Source organism: Rattus norvegicus, chromosome 8, assembly GCF_036323735.1.
Source record: "Rattus norvegicus strain BN/NHsdMcwi chromosome 8, GRCr8, whole genome shotgun sequence".
Lineage (NCBI taxonomy): Eukaryota > Metazoa > Chordata > Mammalia > Rodentia > Muridae > Rattus > Rattus norvegicus.
In genome coordinates this window covers 75,538,893-75,559,902 of record NC_086026.1, presented here as the reverse complement: position 1 = coordinate 75,559,902, position 21,010 = coordinate 75,538,893, and the positions used below count along the sequence as shown (strand labels likewise).

Sequence of the window (21,010 nt, the reverse complement as noted above, 5' to 3'; positions counted from 1 at the left end):
ACAAGAGAGTATAATATATTGTTACAAATTTAAATGTTTAAAAGTAGTAGACCAACAAGATAAAGGTTCTTGCTAATGACCCTGACAACCTGAGTTTGATTCTTGGCACCCAGGAGAGAACTTACTTCTGAAAGTTAGCCTCTGATTTCCTCCACATATGTGTTACAGTGCATGCATGCATGCACGCACACACGCGTGCTCACGTGCGCTCGTGCGCGCGCACACACACACACTATAATGTAATTTAAAATTTTAATTTAAAAAAAGCGAAGCCTTGAATAGCAGTGCCTCCTGATGAACAGAACTAACATTTAAACAGGAAAGGACATGGACTTGTTAGATCCAACCCTGAATCTGTGATTAGTACAGAATGTATCTTGGGGTTAGGGTATATGCAACTAGCAGAGACCGCGATAAAAGCTAATAAACATTTTTAATTTGTGTTAAGTATATTCATGTAGCTGCAAAACATGTTCATGTTTTCATTGGGCAAGTCCGAAACTCTGTACCCATCAACAGTACCCACTCCCCTTTTCATTTCTAGTCTTGTTTCTGTGAGTATCATTCCAACCCAGGTTTCTACGAGCCTTTCCTTTGAGCCAGGGAAACACCACATTAACGGGCCAGTCTCAAAGGTGTAGATTCATCTCACCAGGCTGCTTCTTCCGCCTCAACCTCCTCTAACTGGGACTGTAGTCATGGGTAACCGTTTTATAAACTCACTGTTACTTTATCTATCTATCTATCTATCTATCTATCTATCTATCTATCATCTATCTATTTATTTATTTATTTATTTTTGGTCCCATGTAGTGCAGTCTGACCTCTTGTTCTACAGCTGAGGTTGGCCTTGAACTTCTGAGCTTTCTGCCCCTACCTCTGAATGTGATGGTTGTAGATACCTCACACAAGAGTAATCCTAGCAGTTTTGTTTTGTTTTGTTTTGTTTTGTTTTTGAGATAGGATCTATGAAGTCCAGGGTACCCTCAGTTGCACATCTCCCTGCTGAAACCTGAGTGCTGGGATTTCAGTCATGTAACACATACTGTCTACAGTATGTGTCTTTTTGTGCAGGCTTATTTTGCTAAGTATAATATCCTCAAGGTTCATCCTAGTTGTGGCACGTATCAGTACCTTATTTAGGACAGATAATATCCCATCCTATATCTTTTTTTAATATTTACTTATTTATTTTATGTATGTGAGTACACTGTAGCTGTCTTCAGACACACCAGAAGAGGGCATCAGATCTCATTACAGATGGTTGTGAGCCACCATGTGGTTGCTGGGAATTGAACTCAGGACCTCTGGAAGGGCAGTCAGTGCTCTTAACAGCTGAGCCATCTCTCGAGCCCCACACTCCCCCTCCCCGTCCTATATCTTATCTTCATATCCATTCACATGCCATTAGACTCTGTTAGTTTTACCTTTGGCTATTAAGACATGTGCTTCTGAACTAGAGTGTGCAAACATAAAGTCCCTCTTTCACTCTTAGATCCTAGTAATGGGACTGCTGGATCTTACAGTGATACTATTTTTAATTTTTTTTTTTAAGAACCTCTATATTTATACCATTTTACAATCCCAACTCAGCTCTTTTTCAACCTTGAATGCATATAGACTAACTTCTTTCAATCTGGACAGATTTTGGAATTTTTATTTTAAGAAAACAAGAAAAAGAAAGCATGAAAAGAGTGACAGTTTCCCTGGTCAGTGTTTTAATTCTGTATTCTGTACAGCATGCACATGGCTGTTCCCTCATGTTTAACCTGTCTTCAATACATTTGTGAGTATATATGTGTGAGTTCATGGGGGAGTGCACTTGTATGCATTCATGTGTGTGTGTGTGTGTGTGTGTGTGTGTGTGTGTGTGTGTTTGCGCACGTGCGCATACGTTTGTCTAGAAGTCAAGATCATGCATTGTTCCTCAGGAGTCATCCACCTTGGGTTTTGAAACAGTTTCTCACTGGAGCCTGGGACTTGCTGATTAGATCGATTTGACTGGTCTACCTGCCTCTGCCTCCCCAGCGCTGGGAAGACAGTGTGCCACCATTCCCAGCTTTTTAGGCAGTGACTGGGGCTAGAACTAAGATCCTTATGCATATATGGTAGGCATCTTACTGGTTAACCTATCTCCTTAGCCTCCTTCAGTAAATTTCTTTTTATCTTTAAAGGGAGTTATTTATTTTCCATGTGTGTACACATCTTGGAGGGTACACTAGCATGTGTAGTGGGAGGTTCATGTCATGCCTGGCTTCTACATGGGTGCTAGGGATTGAACTCAGGTCCTCATGTTTGAGTGGTAGGCACTTTACCAATTGAGCTTCCAGGAAATTTCTTGACACAAACCTTACTTTGGCCTTTTTTACAAAGATGATGATGGTGGGAGTGGTGCATGGGGGCAGTTGTCCGAGGACAGCTCTCATGTCACTTCCCTTCTTCCCCCCTGTGATTCAGGGGATCCGACGTGGGTCTGTCAGCTTTGTGTGACTAGTGCTTTTATTTGCTGAACCATACCTCCAACCCTCTTCTCTAGCTTTAACAGGATTTCTGATACCGAATCCTTTTATTTTTTTAGACAAGATCCTGGCAATGCCACTTGCTACACAGACCAGGGTGGCTTCTGACTCACAGAGCTCTGCATGTCTGCCATCCCTAGTGCTGAGATTAAAGGCTCTGTTGTTTTGTTCAGTTAATAGTTCAACCACTTGGAACTCACAGTAGTAAATAGTTAGAGGTAAGTTTCTTGTTAAAGCTGGGTGTAGTAGTACACCTCACTCTGAGGGTGGAGATAGAAGGATACGAAGTTCATGGCCAGCAGCGCTATATAGGACCCTGTCTCCAAAAGCAAAAGAAAATTTTCTTTTATGTCATGGCTTCTTGTGGGAACACATTGCTTCAAACCGTGTGGTTAAATCTGGTCTGAAGTTCAGAAGTTGGAGGCTGCGCGTGGCCTTTTAGTCCCAGCACTGGGGAGGCAGAAGCAGGAGGATCTGTTAAATTCAAGGCCAGTTTGACCGAGAGCAGTGGGTCTCAATCTTCCTAATGATCTGGTCTTTTAATATAGTTCCTCATGTTGTGGTGACCCCAACCATAAAACTATTCTTATTGCTACTTCATAACTGTAATTTTGCTACTGATATCAATCATCATGTAAATATCTGATTTGTGACACCTGTGAAAGGGTCATTCAAACCCCAAGGGGTCACAGCTCATAGGTTGAGAACCAATGGTCTACAGAGTCACCAGGAATGCCAGGGCTACATAAAGAGACCCTGTCTATAGTAGTAGTAGTAGTAGTAGTAGTAGTAGTAGTAGTAGTAGTAGTAAAGTTCAGAAGTTGAAATTCCACATTCTGATAAAAATTTACTTGAAGGCAGCGATGTGCACTGCTATGAAAGCTTCATTTTAGTGATCAGCACAAATAATGAACAATCATATTTACTTCATAGGTTACTGGGCATGGTTTTGCACCTTTAATCTCAGCAGTCAGGTGGGATCTCTGAGTTCCAGGCCAGCCTGTTCTACAGAGTGAGTTCTAGGACAGCCAGGGCTATTCCACAGAGAAACCCAGTCTTGAGAAAGAGAGAGAGAGAGAGAGAGAGAGAGAGAGAGAGAGAGATACATACATACATACATACATACATACATACATACATAGACAGATAATTATTTTATATACGTCATTGAATTGAATTGTTCTGGCACTTTACCTAATTCTCAGCATTATAGAGGAAGTAGTTAGAAAGCACCTGTGGGGAAGAGAGCTGACTTTTCCAGATGGCTTATAAGAACCCAATCTAAATTTTATTTATTATGGCGTATGGAACATGTGAGAAGTAATAAAGGCTGTGGCCAACTTGTAGTCTGAGGGAGCTTGAGCCCTTCTGCTTTGGGCCAGCTCCCGTGGCTTGGGTGTTGGCAGCTGGTAAGGCTGGGAGGGGGAGAGGAAAAGGAACACTAATTCCCCTCCCTGGGTCCTCGAAGCTTCTCAGCCCTTTAAAGTAACTTTTTTTTTTTTGGTTCTTTTTTTCGGAGCTGGGGACCAAACCCAGGGCCTTGTGCTTCCTAGGCAAGCGCTCTACCACTGAGCTAAATCCCCAACCCCTAAAGTAACTTTTGACATGAATAAATCATGGGTGGCTGCTGCAGAGAGCAGCCGCAAGTGCCTCATCTGCGGAAACAAGCCTGTTGCTCAACTGTGTCTGGTTCAGGCTTTGCTTAGTCAGATGGCCAGCTGGGGCTTCTTCACTCACTTGAGCACAGATTCAGTCTGGGTTTGCCTCTTCCATGGTGGAGCTGATCCACCCTTTAGTTGTCTGGACCTCCTGCAGCTTTCCTCACCCAGAAGTGAGGAATTACAGCAGCAGGAGTGGAGCCCAATGTTTGCAGCTTTATTTCAGCTGACCACAGCAGCCTTTGCACTCTGAGGTCTCCAGTGGTCCCTGTTCATGACTTCCGTAACTAGCAAAATGGCCAACTTCAGGCTCCTTTCTCCACCCTTCCAGAGGCCTTTTCCTTTGTTCTTCTGCTTCTCTACTTAAGAAATCCTTCTCCTTGGTGTGTGTGTGTTTTGGACTCATTGTATAGATCTATTCTCAAAACAAAATATTTGTTTAAAGATTTATTTATTTTTTATTTATATGAGTGCACTCTGTCTTCAGACACACACCAGAAGAGGGCATCGGATCCCATTACAGACGGTTGTGAGCCACCATGTGGTTGCTGGGAATTGAACTCATGACTCTGGAAGAGCAGTCAGTGCTCTCAACTGCTGAGCCATCTCTCCAGCCCCAAAACAAAAATTTTTTTTTTTTTGGTTCTTTTTTTTCGGAGCTGGGGACCGAACCCAGGCCTTTGCGCTTCCTAGGTAAGCGCTCTACCACTGAGCTAAATCCCCAGCCCCAAAATATTTTAACATATAAAATACATCAGCTCACAAAGGGAGCCATTTATATTAGTAATTGTTTTTTGAAACAGGGTCTCACTATACAGTAGTTCGAGCTGGCCTTGAACTTAGGACAGTCCTCCTCCCTCGGCCTCTCAAATACTGAGCTGGTAACCATGAAACACCATACCTAGCTTACCATATCCTTTTGATGTTTTAAATAATAAAATCTAGAGCTCTAGTTAGCTACCACAATTTTTAAATAAAGACAGGCACAAATGGTACTTCAGTATCTATAGCAATTACATCATACAACAACAGCTACTGTTGGATTGGGGGTTGTGGCTCACTGGTGAAGTGCTTGCCCAATGTAGGTAAGATTCTGAGTTCTGGTCCTAGCACTTCAAAACAAAACAAAAGACATTTAGTGTGTATTAGTTATCGTCTCAACTACTGTGGTTGCAATTATGCCTTTCTTTATGAGCAGAGAAAACGGTATATTTTACCAGAGGTTAGGGAAAATAAAGTTGTAATTTTATTCCTATCCAAGTTCAGCTACCACTGCCCTTGGAATTCTGTGGCTCGTGAGACTCAGTGCTGGGTGGGAGGGGCTGTTAAAGCTATGAGAGAAGGTAGTACTGTGAAACATTTAACTGTTTAGTTAGTTACGCAGTTTGTAGATGCAGCCAGATTCCAACAGACACAAAATGCTCATTTTCCCAAGTACAGGTGTTAGCCACTGTTAAACGTGATTCTGGGACAGGAGTCATCTACACATATTTGCCGCCTAACACCTTCAGAAAGGAAGGCAGCCCGATTGGCATCTTGATTTTTGCCTGGTGCTCTCTATATGGACACTGATAGGAATAAAGAATGATGAATTTGCACTGTTAAACTATTGAGTTTGTGACAGTTTGTTGCTACTAGTAAGAATACACAGATACCACCTCATTTATTTTCCATAGTAAAGTTGGCAAGGGGAGCAGCATTCATGGTAAGGCGGCCTGTTGTATGGGTGTGGCCCCTCCTTGGCTCCTTAACCTTACTCAGTTATGCTCATTTTGTCTTTAAAAGATAAACAGTCTAGCCCTCCACAGGCAGTGTCACCTTATCATTGAGTTGGGATTGTAAGTACAATTGGGGGTGGTTGTTTTTTATGCAGTGACCTGAATTTATCATATTTATCTGTGCGTGCGTGCGTGCGTGCGTGTGTGCGTGTGTGCGTGTGTGTGTGTGTGTGTGTGTGTGTGTGTGTGTGTGTGTTACCACTGCCCACATTTGGAGGCCAGGGGGACAACTGTCAGGAGTCAAGCCTCTCTCTTCCTACCATGTACATTTCAGTGACTGAACTCACGTCCTCAGGCTTATCGGTAGACAGCTTTATCTGCCAAGTGCCTTTATCTGCTGAGCCGTCTTTCCAGCCTGGGTAAAGTCCCTTAAATGTAACCCGTAGGTCCTCTGCAGGGCAAAGAGAAGTTAAGCAACAAGAGGAAGAATCACAACTGCTAATCTAATGGGAAGTTGCCTGGAATCCCAGCAGTGGTTTTCAGTCCAGACTGGCCACATCACTCTGAGGAGCCCACACCTACTTTCTAAGCTAAGAAAAGCATGCTCATAGCCTGTGTCTGAGAGTTTGAGGCTGATATGTGTTGAGAAATACCTATTTGCTCTAAATAAAAGTGCCCCCACTTCCTGCAAGATCATTCTAATACCTCTCCAAGATTAGCATTTGTCCATTTCTCTGCTCTTTTTGTAATAAGCAGGAGCTTTTAGACAGGCTTATCAGTGAAACCGCCTGCTAGTGCCAAAAGGAGTGAGCAGGTATTGGATATCCTTATCTGCTAGCAAAAGAGAACATTGCTTTTTTTATAAAAGGGCAAAGGAGGATAGCAGGATAGTTTCCTTGGCTTTATTTACTACAACTGCTGTTTTTGTTTGTTACCCAGAAATGCTTCCTCTTTTGAAGGGATGGGTAGCTGTAACTTACTATTAAGGAGCTAGGATGTTTTTGAAACAGGGTCTTCCAAGTAGCTGAATCTGGGCTTGAACTTGCTCTCCTCCTGCCTTCGCCCTCTGAGTGCTGGGGTTAGAGCAGCAGCAGCAGCTCTCAGCCTGTGAGTCATGACCCCTTTGGGAACTCTTTCACAGGGGTTGTATATCAGGTATTTACATTACAATTCATAACAGCAAAATTAGTTTTGAAGTAACAACAATAGAAAATAATTTAACAGTTGGGGGTCACCACAACATAAGGAATTGTGTTAAAGGGTTGAAGCATTAAAAGGTTAAGAACCATTGGATTACAGATGTGTTACCAGGCCTGCTTACTAAGGTCCTAGAAGGATAATTTACACATTGGTTCTGCATTCAGTGTAATGCGTCTCTCCCTTCTCCAAAAGTAAGTTCATCTAGCTAGAAAACTGGCTTTCTGGGCTGGAGAGATGGCTCAGTGGTTAAGAGCACCCGACTGCTCTTCCAGAGGTCATGAGTTCAATTCCCAGCAACCACATGGTGGCTCACAACCATCTGTAAAGAGATCCGATTCCCTCTTCTGGTGTATCTGAAGACAGCTACAGTGTACTTATATATAATAAATGAATAAATCTTTAAAAAAAAAAGAAAAGAAAACTGGCTTTCTTAAAACAAAGTCTTACACATGTTAAACGTCAGCTTTTTTTTTTTTTTTGGTTCTTTTTTTCTGAGCTGGGGACCGAACCCAGGGCCTTGCGCTTCCTAGGTAAGCGCTCTACCACTGAGCTAAATCCCCAGCCCCAAACGTTAGCTTTTGGAGACTGGCGAGATAGCTTACAGATTAAGAGCGGATTTTGCTCTTGCAGAGGACTTGACTTGGTTCCTGGAATCCATATGGGGCAATTCCAGCTCCAGAGAATCTGATGCCTCTGGCCTCCACAGACACTACACTCACAAGCACATACCAACACACACACACACACACACACACACACACACACACACACACACACACAAAATTAAAAATAAAACAATTTAAAATTTTTGAATTAGCTTTTCACCTTAGATATAAGGTATGGAAACTGTTGTGATGCCTGGCAGGTTATATTTTGAAGGCAAGCAGCTGTAGACCTATCTTGTCCCCACCAGCATACTGTGGAGATACCACGGACATGGATGTCCTCCTCCTTACCTTAAAAATGGTTCTGGCCCAGTTTGGTGGCATCCACATTTAACCTCTAAAGTTGGGAGATGGTGCTGTGAGTTTGAGGACAGCCTGAGCTACTTACTTAGTAAGACCCAAAGGTTTATTTTTTTCTTTTTTCTTTTGTTTCTTTTTTTAAAGTGACTTTGTTCAATTTGCTTTTTTTTTTTGTTGTTGTTGTTGTTGTTCTTGGTTGTAAGTTAAACTTGAGAGCATTATTATGCTTATTAGTAGTAGTAGTAGTAGTAGTACATGTACAGTAGGTTCTCCTCAGTAAGGTTAGTTTCTTAGTATTAATACAAATCAACTGAAAATCAATTTAAAACATTTTGTGTATGTGTGGGTTTTGTGTGTGTGAGAGAGAGAGAGAGAGAGACAGACAGACAGACAGACACAGAGACACAGAGAGAAATTGACTAGACTGGCTGGCCAGTAAGCTCCCAGGATCCTCCTGTCTCTACCTGATTCTCACTGTAGTTAGCTTTTTAAGTGTGTGTTGAGAATCTAAAATTGAGCCCTCATGCCTGTGTGGTCAGTGCTTTTACCCATTGAACCATCTCCCCAGCCCTGAAAAAGGTATGTTTATAAATGTATATTATAAATGTACATGTAAACATACTTACTGTTACAAAAGAGCTACAGATAAAGATTAGAGTACTAGTGTGGCAACTTTGTTCAGTTGTCTTGTGCCCAGCCAGGCATGTGGGCCCCAGGGAATCTCTGACAGCATTTCTCTAGTCTCAAGGGTACGTGTTACCTAGCTCACTAATAGCACAAATCTTGTTTCCATCACAGTTTCCATCAGACTTAGGTCTGGGCTTGTCATGGATGGGTGGAGGGAGAGGGGCAGGTGGTGGACCTCTGGTTGTCTCTAAGTAGCTTTTTCATCTGGATCTGTGGCTTGATTAGCAGAGCAATGACAGGCTGCCTCCCAGGATCAGGCGGTAGATAGAAGTGGAGAGCCGGGTTTATTCATCTACATATCTCAGGAATGGATTCTTTTGGAAATTGTAACAGGCCCTTTCATGTTGCTTTGGTTTCTTTGGTTTGTAGTCCCCCTTGTCCTTCTGCCTACTGAGTCTAAGCTCCCTGAGTTCTTCCTCTGAAGAGGGCTGGCGCCAGTGGGAGAGAAGCTAAAAGAACTTAGGTGGCTTCTGAGCTCTCCTTGAGTGAGAGTGAAGGAAGAAAGTGGTTGTGAGCGGTTTTAGGCAGGAAGTGTTAGTTTTGTTTTCATTCTGGCTTGTTTTTTTTTTTTTTAAGATTTATTTACTTAATGTATGTAAGCACACTGTCACTGTCTTCAGAAACACCAGATCCCATTACAGATGGTTGTGAGTCACCATGTGGTTGCGGGGAATTGAACTCAGGACCTCTGGAAGAGCAGTCATTGCTCTCAACCTCTCAGCCATCTCTCCAGCCTTCATTCTGTTTCTTTATCTTTTGGTAATTCTCTTTTGTTCTTATAATTGGGAGCAGCTACAGGAGAGGCCACCTTCTCAGACAGATTTGTATAAGGTCTAACATTTACCACTGAACTTCATTAGCACAGAACAGCTAATACAAACCAAATGCAGCTAAAATTTTCTTTCCTTGAAAGGAAGGCCCAATACGGTGAGGAAGCTGTTTGCATGAGAAACTCAGAGAATATCAGAAGATCTGTCATTTCACTTTGCTCTGTTGGGCCCGAAAGGCCTGTCCAAGGAACAAACCCTCTCAGATTTGTTAAGGGAATGTTTTAGGAAAATTCCCTTAAATCAGGTCTTTTAACTGCCTTCGCCTTAGGGTCTGACTTCAAAGCCCTGCAGTAGCATAAACTGGCCTTCTGTAGATGCATGTGGCACAATCCAGCTTTGTTCACACTGGTACCGGCCTGGGCTGCTTCCCCACTCTTGTTTGTGACTGCGATGAGCTGTTACTACAGGCCAAGGACCACTGCTTTTTCACTGTGTGCCTATTAGAACAAGCATGGCTGGCTTACTCTCTATCCACCATAGAGTGTGGCTAAAATTTTTTTCCATGTCAGTTGCAGATGAAAACCAACCGTACTTCTAAGCAGCATTAGACAGAAAGTGTTAAGTCTCCCTGTGTCTGTCAGGTGAGTTAGGAATGTCTAAGCTTCAGTTAATAGTTTAGCCAACCCAACAAAGGAAACCTGGGATCAGAGCTTCAACTCCGAACTCCAACGTGATGTCCTTGTCACTAGAATATACCCTGTCAGCCAGCACTTGAAATAAAAAAGGTCATCAGGCTGGGCATTGTGGCACACACCTTTAATCCCAGCACTTGAGAGGCAGAGGCAGGCAGATGGATCCCTGAGTTTGAGGCCAGTTTGGTCTGGCTACACAGAGAAACCCTGTCTTGAAATACTCACTTCTACCCTAAAAAAAAAGAAAGAAAGAATTTTTTTTAGAAATTATCTGTGTATTTCCATCCCCATGTTGGTTTCCTGTGGTTTGGGATATCATATTCCAGCAAGATGTTGGTTATACAAATTAACCTGTGATGTGTGTGGACTTAGCCCTGTGGTCACCTGAGCAGCACTCTTCGTTCTAGCAATGATTGGCTACTTGCTGAGCCAGCTAACTAGTGAACCTGTCTTCTAAACACTGTGGGACAGAGGGACGCCATAGTCCCTTTCTAGGTAGGCAGTTTGTTTTTCAGGGTTTCATTCTATTCAAAATATTTTTTTTTTTTGTTTTTAGAGTAAGCCCCAGTCTCCAAAGAAAACCACATCCCTTTTTCCTATCAAAAATGGTTCCAAAGAAAATGGGATCCATGAAGAACAAGACCAAGAGCCACAGGACCTCTTTGCAGGCAAGTAGAGACTCGAAATTTAGGCACCTTTTATTCATCTCTATGAAGTTATGAGCTATTAAATTAAAAACCACTGTGCATATGCATAAATTAGAATTTTTAAGCCTGGCACAATAGAATCTGTGTCTATGATACCAGCACTTGGGAGGTAAAGACAGGAAGATCAGGAGTCCAGGTTCATCCTTGGCTACCTAGCAAGTTCAAGGCCAGCACAGGCTAAATGAGACCTTGTCTCAAAAACAAACAAAAAAAAAAAACCTACAACAAAACCCCCTAAACAAACAAACAAAAATCTAATTTTTAAGAATATGAGTTAAGGGGCTGGGGATTTAGCTCAGTGGTAGAGCGCTTACCTAGGAAGCACAAGGCCCTGGGTTCGGTCCCCAGCTCCGAAAAAAAAAGAACCAAAAAAAAGACTAAAAAAAAAAAAAAAAAAGAATATGAGTTAAATTATTAAAAATTAGAAATATGGTAAGGGGAATTACAGAAATACTATATCACAGGAACTCACAAAAGTATAAGGTTATTAACCATTGCAGTAGTGATAGACTTTTATTTGAGATGTGTAGTCTTTCTGTGTAACTTGGCCTAGAGCTCACAATCCTCCTGCATCAGCTTCTCAAACAGTTGGGACTACAGATATTTCTTATCACTTTGAGCCCTATCTACTGAGATACTACCTTACTATGTAGCCTTTGCCAACCTGGAATTTGCTGTGTGAACTAGGTTGGTCTCAGACTGTGACTGTGCCTCTGCCTCCTAGGCTAGGCTTTAGACATGGGTCCCCATGCCCAGTCCTTAGAACCATGAGAGACTAGAGGAGGTAGAATATATATGAATCTTATATAAATCTGAGTTTAGAAGAAAAACTGAAAGTTTATTTAGATCTTGATATTTTAAATTTCAATATAAAGAAAAAATGCCCAGATGATATGAACATGAAAGGAACAAAGAGGCCTGAAGAATACAAAGATTTAGAGGATTTTTCTACTGCATTTGGTCTCTGAAACCTTAACATACACACTGCCCATTCGGGTAGTTAGTGGGTTTTTGGAGGGAGAGGAATGGATAAAAGAAAAGAATAAAATACATGAATAATGAATTGTCTTTACCTAGAAGGTATACTTTTTGTGTTTGAGCATTTGAAATTTATGTGATCTTTCCTTATACAACGTGAAATCTTATTGCCAAGTAACCGTGTGATTGGCTTTCTCTATGACTGTGTAGATCTTGCAGATTTTCTCAGCGTAGTCATTGTGGTTTATGTCATCTGCTGCCAGTGCCACAGGCAGAGTTACTGCCTCACTACTAAGGAAGGAACAAGAATGCCCATAGAAGGAGTGTCTGCTATGAGACTGGAGTATGTTCTGAGGTGTTTGCAGTCAACTAATACGCAGTGGAAATTTAAATTTATTTTCTGCAAGGTTACATAGTGCTGATTGATCCCTCTAGATCTCAAAGGCTTTTCAACACATATTCTTGTTAGGAACACAAAGGAAAGAAGCCCAAATTTTCATCCTTAGGTATACTTAAAGATTTGACATCTCATAGTGATTTCTATAGAAGATGCTCAGCTTTTCAAAAGGCTTTAACTATTCCTCTAGCAAACCAAAGATATATATATATATTTTTTTTTTTTTTTGGTTCTTTTTTTCGGAGCTGGGGACCGAACCCAGGGCCTTGCGCTTCCTAGGCAAGCGCTCTACCACTGAGCTAAATCCCCAACCCAAAAATTGGATATTTTTTCTTTTTTTTCTTTTTTCTTTTTTTCGGAGCTGGGGACCGAACCCAGGGCCTTGCACTCGCTAGACAAGCGCTCTTCCGCTGAGCTAAATCCCCAACAAACCAAAGATATTTTAGTTCTGTTTTTCATTCTGAAGGTTGAGTCTAGGACCGTTAGGCATGCTTAAGTAGGTACTCTGCCACTGAGCTCCATCTTCTCCCTTTGGTTTGGTTTGAGACAGGAGTCTACTGTATAGCTCAGTCTGGCCTAGCTCTAGCTGTGGAGAGTCATGGGGTTTGGGAGTTTTTGGTTTTTTTGGTTTGGTTTTTGAATTTTTTTGTTTTGTTTTTCTGCTTATTTGTTTGTTTTCGGCAGGTTTTTTGTTTGTTTTTTGAGGCCGTGTCTTTGGCTCGCTCTCTCTCTCTCTCTCTCTCTCTCTCTCTCTCTCTCTCTCTCTCTCTCTCTTCCCCCTCTCCTTTTCCCTCATTACTCTGTGACCCAGGCTAGCTTCAAAATGATGGCAGTCCTTCTGCCTCAGTCTCCCAAGTCTGAGGTTATAAGTATGAAGCCCAGATTACATTCATGCCCAGGTGAGACAGGGTCCTTTTATCCAACTTCAGCTTCTTAGGAATGTTTTGTTCATGTATAGGGGATTGATCCTAGGTCCTCACATGTATTGGCAAGTTTCCTTTCACAGAATAAGATCCCCAGCTGTCTTAGGATTTCTGTTGCTATGAGGAAAGGTAGCACAGTCCATCATCAAACAAGGCAGGAACCTGGCAGCAGGAGCTGGTGCAGAGGCCATGGAGGATGCTGCTTACTGACTTGCTCCCTACGGCTTGCTCAGCCTGCTTTCTTATAGAACCCAGGACCACCAGCCCAGAGGTGTCCCTCCCCATAGTGGATTTGGCTCATATCAGTCACTAATCAAGGAAATACCCTACATGCCTGCCTACTCCCCAATCCCATGGATGTGTTTTTCAGCTGAGGCTCCTTCCTATTAGATGACTGCATTTGTGTCAGGTTGACATAAAAAGTAGCCGGGAGACTAGCATTGTTGTTGTTGTTGTTGTTGTTGTTGGCATTATTATTGTTGTTGTTAGATAAGGTTTTACTAAATTGCTCAGGTAGACCATGAATTATCAATCCTCTTGCCTCATCCTTGGAGTAGCTAGACTTTAGATCTGTGCTCTGGACCTGTCTGGAATGCTGGGATTGCAAGTACATCTCCTCACACCCGGTTTCACCCAATGAATAGTTTGAATGAATAGTGCTTGTTTCATTTACTAACTTGATCTGTTATGCTGAACCTGCATAAAGTGAATCTCCCATACAAACTTGAGCTGGCCCCTTGTTGTGAAGACCTCACAACCTATCATATTCATTCTCTGTGCTGCTTCCGGATTTATGACCCCATGGCAGGGTCTTTTGCAAAAATGATTCACACTCAGTGGTCAGCACAGTAATCTAAAACTGTCTCTGGGTTTTTCTGCTTAGCCCCCAGTGAAAATCTAGAAAGAAAAGGAAGCAACTTTCTCTGTGGTCCCCAAGACTAAACTGAATATGTAACAGTCAGACCAAAACCTATAAGTGAATGTTTATGTTTTTCTTTACTAAAAAGAAAAAACTGAACTGGTTAGGGTTAGAATTTCTAGCTTCACTGCTCCACATAGGAAGTACATTTGCATAAGAAATTTTAATGTCTAAAAATGGCACAAAATGCTATTTTAGAAGTCATTTCTCTGGAACACACAGAGAACGAGTTGTTCCGCTCACCTGCATCTTCTCCAGATAGAGGCAGTTCTTAAAGTGAAGGCCGGGTCTTCTCTTCAAAATCAGAAGTGTTTTTGGGTCTGCTGCTCCCTCTCCTCATTCTGGCGGCATTTACAAATGATAGCTTATTCTGTCAGGGTATAGCTAAGCTGTCACTGTAACTAGTTCTTAAACTATCAGCATAGTGTGCTGTGACCAAGTGTACCAAACCACACTTTTCCAAGTGTTGCTACACGTTTTCTGGTTGATATTTTTCCTGAGGCTTCCTCTGATGTATACTTGCCTGATCTGTCATTCAGTGTATAAAGCAGACAAGCAAAGGTGCTCTCGTATACAAACAAGAATAAATGAGCTTCACGTAATGTTTTGAGTGATCACTGCCTTGATGGTTTGAGTATGTTTGGCTCGGAGAGCAGGACTATTTGGAGGTGTGGCCTTGTTGGAGTAGGTGTGTCACTGTGGGCTTGGGCTTTAAGACCCTACCTACTCCTAGCTGCCTAGAAGCCAGTAGTCTGCTAGCAGCCTTCAGAGGAACTCTCAGGTTCACCTGCACCATAACTGCCTGGATGCTACCATGTTCCTGCTTTGATGATGCTGGACTGAACCTCTGAACCCGTAAGCCAGCCCCAATTAAATGTTGTCCTTATAAGAGTTGCCTTGGGGGTTGGGGATTTAGCTCAGTGGTAGAGGGCTTGCCTGGCAAACGCAAGGCCCCAGCTCCGAAAAAAAGAAAAAGAAAAAAAAAAAAAAGAGTTGCCTTGGCAACCAACCAGAGCTTCCAGGACTAAACCACTATCCAAAGACTGACCCTGGGCTCCAACCTCATAGGTAGCAATGAATAGCCTAGTAAGAGCACCAGTGGAAGGGGAAGCCCTTGGTCCTGCCAAGACTGAACCCCCAGTGAACGTGATTGTTTGGGGGGAGGGCAGTAATGGGGGGAGGATGGGGAGGGAAACACCCATACAGAAGGGGAGGGGGAGGGGTTGGTGGCATGTTGGCCATGAAACCAGGAAGGGGAATAACAATCGAAATGTAAGTAAGAAATACCCAATTTAATAAAGATGGAGAGGAAAAAAAAAAGAGTTGCCTTGGTCATGGTGTCTGTTCACAGCAGTAAAACTGTAAGATAGATGTTGGTACCAGGGACTGGGGTATTGCTGTGATATCCATGTTTTTGTTTTGAACAATGTGGATTTGGGGATTTTACATTTGGAAAGCATTGGAATGCTTTAACTGTTGAGGTTTAATGGGCTATCCTAGTAGGAATGTGGTAGACTTTGTTACTGAGGGTAATTTGAGCAGTGCAGACCTGGCCCAAGGGGTTTCAGATGAGAAGAATTTCAGTATGTGACATAGAAACTATTTTTGTGGTATTTTAGTGAAGAATGTGGCTGCTTTTGCCCTGATCTGAAGAGCCTTCCTGAGGCTAAGGTAAAAAAAAAAAATTGTGCTAATTGCATTGACAAAGGAAGTCTCAAAAAAGCCCAGCAGAAGCTTTGTCCTCTGGTTAAATCTCATAAAGAGTGTTTTGAACAAGCATAGCAAGTTTAGAAAGGAAAAATATAAAATATATGGTTCAATTATAAAAGGGGCACCAGGAAGTGAAATGGAACTGAATCCTATGTTCTAGGAGATAACAAATTAAGGAATTTGGGGGCAAGATCCTACCCAGCTAAGTTTATATCCAGACATGATGGTACACACCTGTAATCCCAGGAGACAACGCCAAACATCTCTTGAGTTCAAGGTCAGCCTAGGACAAAGCAGGTTCTAGCTGAAAAGAAAAAAATCTTAAATCCAGGCATGGTGGTACACACCTTTAATACCTGCATTATAGGAGAAAGAGCCATGCAGATCTCTGAATTCAAGGTCAATCTACAGAACAAGTTCCAGGACAGCTGGGTTTAGGCAGAGAGGGAGTCAGAAAACAGAAAGCTGATACTAGAATAAGGCGTGGAGGGCCATGTTCCAGCCCTGGTAAGCAGCAGAACATGGCAGCTTTAGCCATGTGGCTCTGACTTTAGAAGGAAAAATAGAAGGGACTACTAGGACAACTGATGCTGGTGAGCTGGAGTTAAGAAGTTAGTGGTGATTAAGAAGAGACCAGCATCACTGCAGTGATATCTTTTGGGAAGTGTTTTCTGAGAGCACAAAGAAGCTGTGTTCCAGAGATAGCCTAGGTTGTACCTGTGCTATAGCTGGACTTGGTAATGTGAAGAGTTGCTCAGCTGGTACTGGTTTTGAAGGTATGAATAGGTCATGAAGAGCAGCTCAGGCTGGGCACTGTGAGAGGCTATGGAAGGCCATTGGTGAAGGTGCAGCCTCAGTTGTAGCTGATGGTCCAGGACTGAAGGAGTCATGCAAAGGGGTTGAGGCTTGGCACCATGAAGAGAGCCTATGAGAGGCTACTGGTGAAGCCTAGTTGCAGTGGGAGATGCCATGTTTTGGAGATGCCAGTACCATGGGATGATCACCAAGAACAGCAGCAGCAGTGAAGTGGATCAACCTGAGTTTAGACAGGGCAGTACTGGCCAGCCCTTCGAAGGAGCCCAGAAGATCATGTGTAGATCCTGGACATTGAAACAAGAAGCTGTAACATTGAAGTTGCCTTGGAGACCCCAAGAAGTTCAAGATGCCAAAGCTGTGAGCTATCTGCTGAGGAAAGCTGCTAATAAGGAGTGGAACCACCCAGAAGAAAGAGATTTGTTGCAGTTAACAAAGATGAAAAGGGAGTTTGAGATCGAAGACTGCTTTGACGTCAGACACGAAGAGGCAAAGTTTGGCATGTGCCCAGCTGGTTTCCTGTCTTACTTTGGGGATTATAGTTAAGTGATTGGATGAATCTTAGGAGAGACTTTGAACGTTGTTGAGACTGCTATAGACTATGAGGACTTTGTAGGTTGGACTTCTTATGCCATGGCTAGATATGGCCCCCACAGACTCATGCGTTTGAACAGGCCTATGGGGACCAGGGAGTGGAATGTGATGGTTTATAAATGCTTGGCCCAGGGAGTGGCACTATTTGGAGGTGTGGCCTTGTTGGAGTAGGTGTGTCACTGAGCATCGGCTCGAAGACCTTACCTACTCCTAGCTGCCTAGAAGCCAGTACTCTGCCAGCAGCCTTCAGATAACTCTCAGGTTCTCCTGCACCATGCCTGCTGGGATGCCACTTTGTTCTGCCTGTATGATAATGGACTGAACCTCTGACCTGTAAACCAGCTCTAGTTAAATGTTGTCCTTATAAGATTGCCTTGGTCATGGTGTCTGTTCACAGCAGTAAACCCTGACTAAGACAACTCCAAAGAGTAAAATATTTGACATGCTGATTTTTGCTAGACTCCTGGTTCTCTGGTCTAAGATAGCCAAACAGTTGTGTCTGAAATGAAAGGGAGAGCTTTCTCTACCAAACCTGTGCTAGAGCAGCCCTCCCTCAGTGCCTTCTCCTTTGACTCATGTAAAAACTGCCTCTTGTTTTTGTTGTATTCGGTGCTTGACATTCATTCTTATTGTGGGCCTCATCCTTCCTGTAGGACTGATGTTCAGCCTTCAAAACCCACTACTGACACTCATTTTAAACTATCAACTGTTTTAGATGCCACAGTGGAACTATCCCTGGACAGCACACAGAATAACCAGAAGACAATGCCAGGCAAAACACTTATTCCTCATCCTACGCAAGAAGCCACAAATTCTCCTAAGCCACAGCCAAGCTATGAAGAGGTAAGAGCATGTGTTGTTGGTCTTCTTGCTTTTGTATCTTTGGAACTATGTGCTGCCAGTCTGGAGCTCTGTTGGGTTTGAACTTTGAGAAAACATTTGCGGCTCCTGAAGGAGATACATGTTTAATGCCCAACCAGAATCCAAAGGAGAACTCTTTGTTAGACGGTGTCTGTTCCCCAAAGGAGAGCATAAAGGCTTTCACTGGTCCCTGATTGGAGCTTCCATATGCAGGAATACAGCTCTCTCTATTCCTTATTTAGTCCAAAGAAGATCAAGTCAACTAAAATTCTCTACTTACTGGTTATTGTGGAAGTAGGGGTGTGGGGAAGTGTACATGAAATGACTGAACTGGTTCATGACTTACACTGTAGGACAGAAGTGAGCACTGAGAAGAACATCTTAACTTCATTATATTGAGAGGTATTGAATTTTGTAATGTCTAGCCTTCTTTATAGCAGCTCTCCTGGTTTTTCTTTTTAAAGCTGGAGGAAGAAGAACAGGAGGATCAGTTTGATTTGACAGTTGGTATCACTGATCCTGAGAAGATCGGTAAGTGTCCTGGGACTCTCATGATGTTACCATGAGCCCTGAGCAGCCATTTAGGGAGTGGCTCTCAACAAAGTTGAACCAGCAAAGGTGGGGTGCTTCATCGGTCTCTTTTCTGGGGCTATGCTTCTGAGGTCAGAGTAATCAGCCACATCACTTAGATTTCTTTTCTTATCTTTGGGAAGAAAATCCAGAGATGAAATATAACTATAATCTTTAGAAACTCAAATGGGGTCCAGAAGATTACTGAAGGTACCTGCAGCCAAGCTTCACAACCGAACCAGAGTTTGATCCCCAGAGCCCACATGTTGAAGGGTAGAACCCACTTTGAAAGTTGTTTTCTGACCTCCACATGTGTATCATGTCATGGTCATGCCCACATACGTAGAAATGCAAAATTAGATGATAATGGTGATGATGGTAGTAATAATAATAACAACAAGCTACAGACAGGAGCAGGAGAGAAATGACTCAGCATTAAAGAGCATCCACTGCTTTTGCAGAGGACCCAGGAAAGTAGCATCCTGTTAGGGCAGCGTGTGGTTCAGTGTAAAAGTAGGACCAGGGCCTTGGGTGACATATCTAGAAGTCTCTTGCCTATTCCTTAACACCTTAATTTTTTTTTTTTTAAGATTTATTTATTTAGTTTATGTACAGCATTCTGCCTGCATATGTGACTGCAGGCCAGAAGAGGGCACCAGATCTCATTACAGATGGTTGTGAGCCACCATGTGGTTGCTGGGAATTGAACTCAGGACCTCTGGAAGAGCAGTCAGTGCTCTTAACCACTGAGCCATCTCTCCAGCCCCTTAACACCTTAATTTTAAGCTTAACCACCTATATCCTTATTACATCCTTAGTAGAATAATACAAATTATAAATGCTACTCATTGTTTGAATATTTACTGTTGTGATTTTGAACCAGGAGAGGGAGTTACCTAAAGCTGTTCGCTTCCTAGAACTGATGTAGTAAAGACCCACAAACTTAAAAGAGTTAAGACAATAACATAGGCCAGGGATGGTGGGTTATACCTGTCCTTCCTGCTCTTGAATGCTGAGACAGGAAGAGTGTCGTGAGTTGGAAGCTAACCTGGGCTACAGAATGAAAACCTTGCTTAAAAACAAAAATCAGAGATTTCCTCACAGTTCTGAATTGGAAAGCGGGAGATCACGGTGTGGGATGGCCGTGTTCCTTTGAAATCCTATGGGAAGGAAGGTCTTTGCATGTCTTCTAGTCATCTTAGGTGTGCTGTGTCCTGAAGATGCACCAGTACCTTGTCACCACTGTCCCATGTAGTTCTAAGTGTCCACATCATCATCCCTCCAGGAACACCTGTCTGAGTTGCCCTATTTTTTTTTAATTTACTTATTTATTATATATGAGTACACTTTAGCTGTCTTCATGTACACCAGTAGAGGGCCTCAGATCCCATTACAGATGGTTGTGAGCCACCATGTGGTTGCTGGGATTTGAACTCAGGACCTTTGGAAGAGCAGTCAGTACTCTTAACCTCTGAGCCATCTCTCCAGCCCCCCCACCCCCACCCCCTTTTTTTTTTAGGGACACATGTTATACTTGATCCACCCTGTCTTAGTCAGGGTTTCTATTCCTGTACAAACATCATGACCAAGAAGCAAGTTGGGGAGGAAAAGGTTTATTGAGCTTACACTTCTACATTGCTGTTCATCACCAAAGGAAGTCAGGACTGGAAATCAAGCAGGTCAGGAAGCAGCTGATGCAGGGGCCATGGAAGAATGTTACTTACTGGCTTGCTTCCCCTGCCTTGCTCAACTTGCTTTCTTTTTTTTTTTTTTTTTTTTTTTTTTTCTTTCTTCTTTTTTTTTGGAGCTGGGGACTGAACCCAGGGCCTTGTGCTTGCTAGGCAAGCGCTCTACCACTGAGCTAAATCCCCAACCCCATCAGCTTGCTTTCTTATAGAACTCAAGACCACCAGCCCAGGGATGGTACCACCCACAATGGGCTGGGTCCTCCTGCCTTGATCACTAATTGAGAAAATGCCTTACAGCTTCATCTAATGGAGGCATTTCCTCAAAGGAGGCACCTTTCTCTGTGATAACTCCAGTTTGTGTTAAGTTGACACACAAAACCAGCCAGTGCACACCCTAATATCTTCATTTTACCTGTGAAAACAATGCTTTCAAGTAAAGTTGTGTTACCTAGAGGGGCATACCTGACCCTACATACAGAGTAATTTAAACAGCTCACAAATCAGAGTTGAACACAAATTACTCCTAAGTGCTAAGCTTTCATTCCCTTGTTCTATATTCTTAGTCAGAAACTGGCTAATTAAAACATTTTTTTTCTAATCAGGACCCGATCTCTGTAACAGCAGGTTCTGTTTGTGTGGGC

General features: G+C 42.7%; 1 protein-coding gene across 6 annotated transcripts in view; it reads left to right on the top strand.

Moving 5' to 3' along the window:
* Snx1 (sorting nexin 1) overlaps positions 1 to 21,010 on the top strand; it is a 49,708-nt gene that overhangs the window by 5,585 nt on the left and 23,113 nt on the right. For all 6 annotated transcript variants that reach the window (XR_010054037.1, XR_010054038.1, XM_063266236.1 and 3 more), the window contains exons 2-4: positions 10,766 to 10,877; positions 17,966 to 18,093; positions 18,576 to 18,642. Coding sequence is in view for 4 of the 6 variants with exons in the window: in XM_063266236.1 (XP_063122306.1) it covers positions 10,766 to 10,877; positions 17,966 to 18,093; positions 18,576 to 18,642 (307 nt within the window). In the remaining 2 variants the exon portion in view is untranslated. The remainder of the gene's footprint in view (positions 1 to 10,765; positions 10,878 to 17,965; positions 18,094 to 18,575; positions 18,643 to 21,010) is intronic.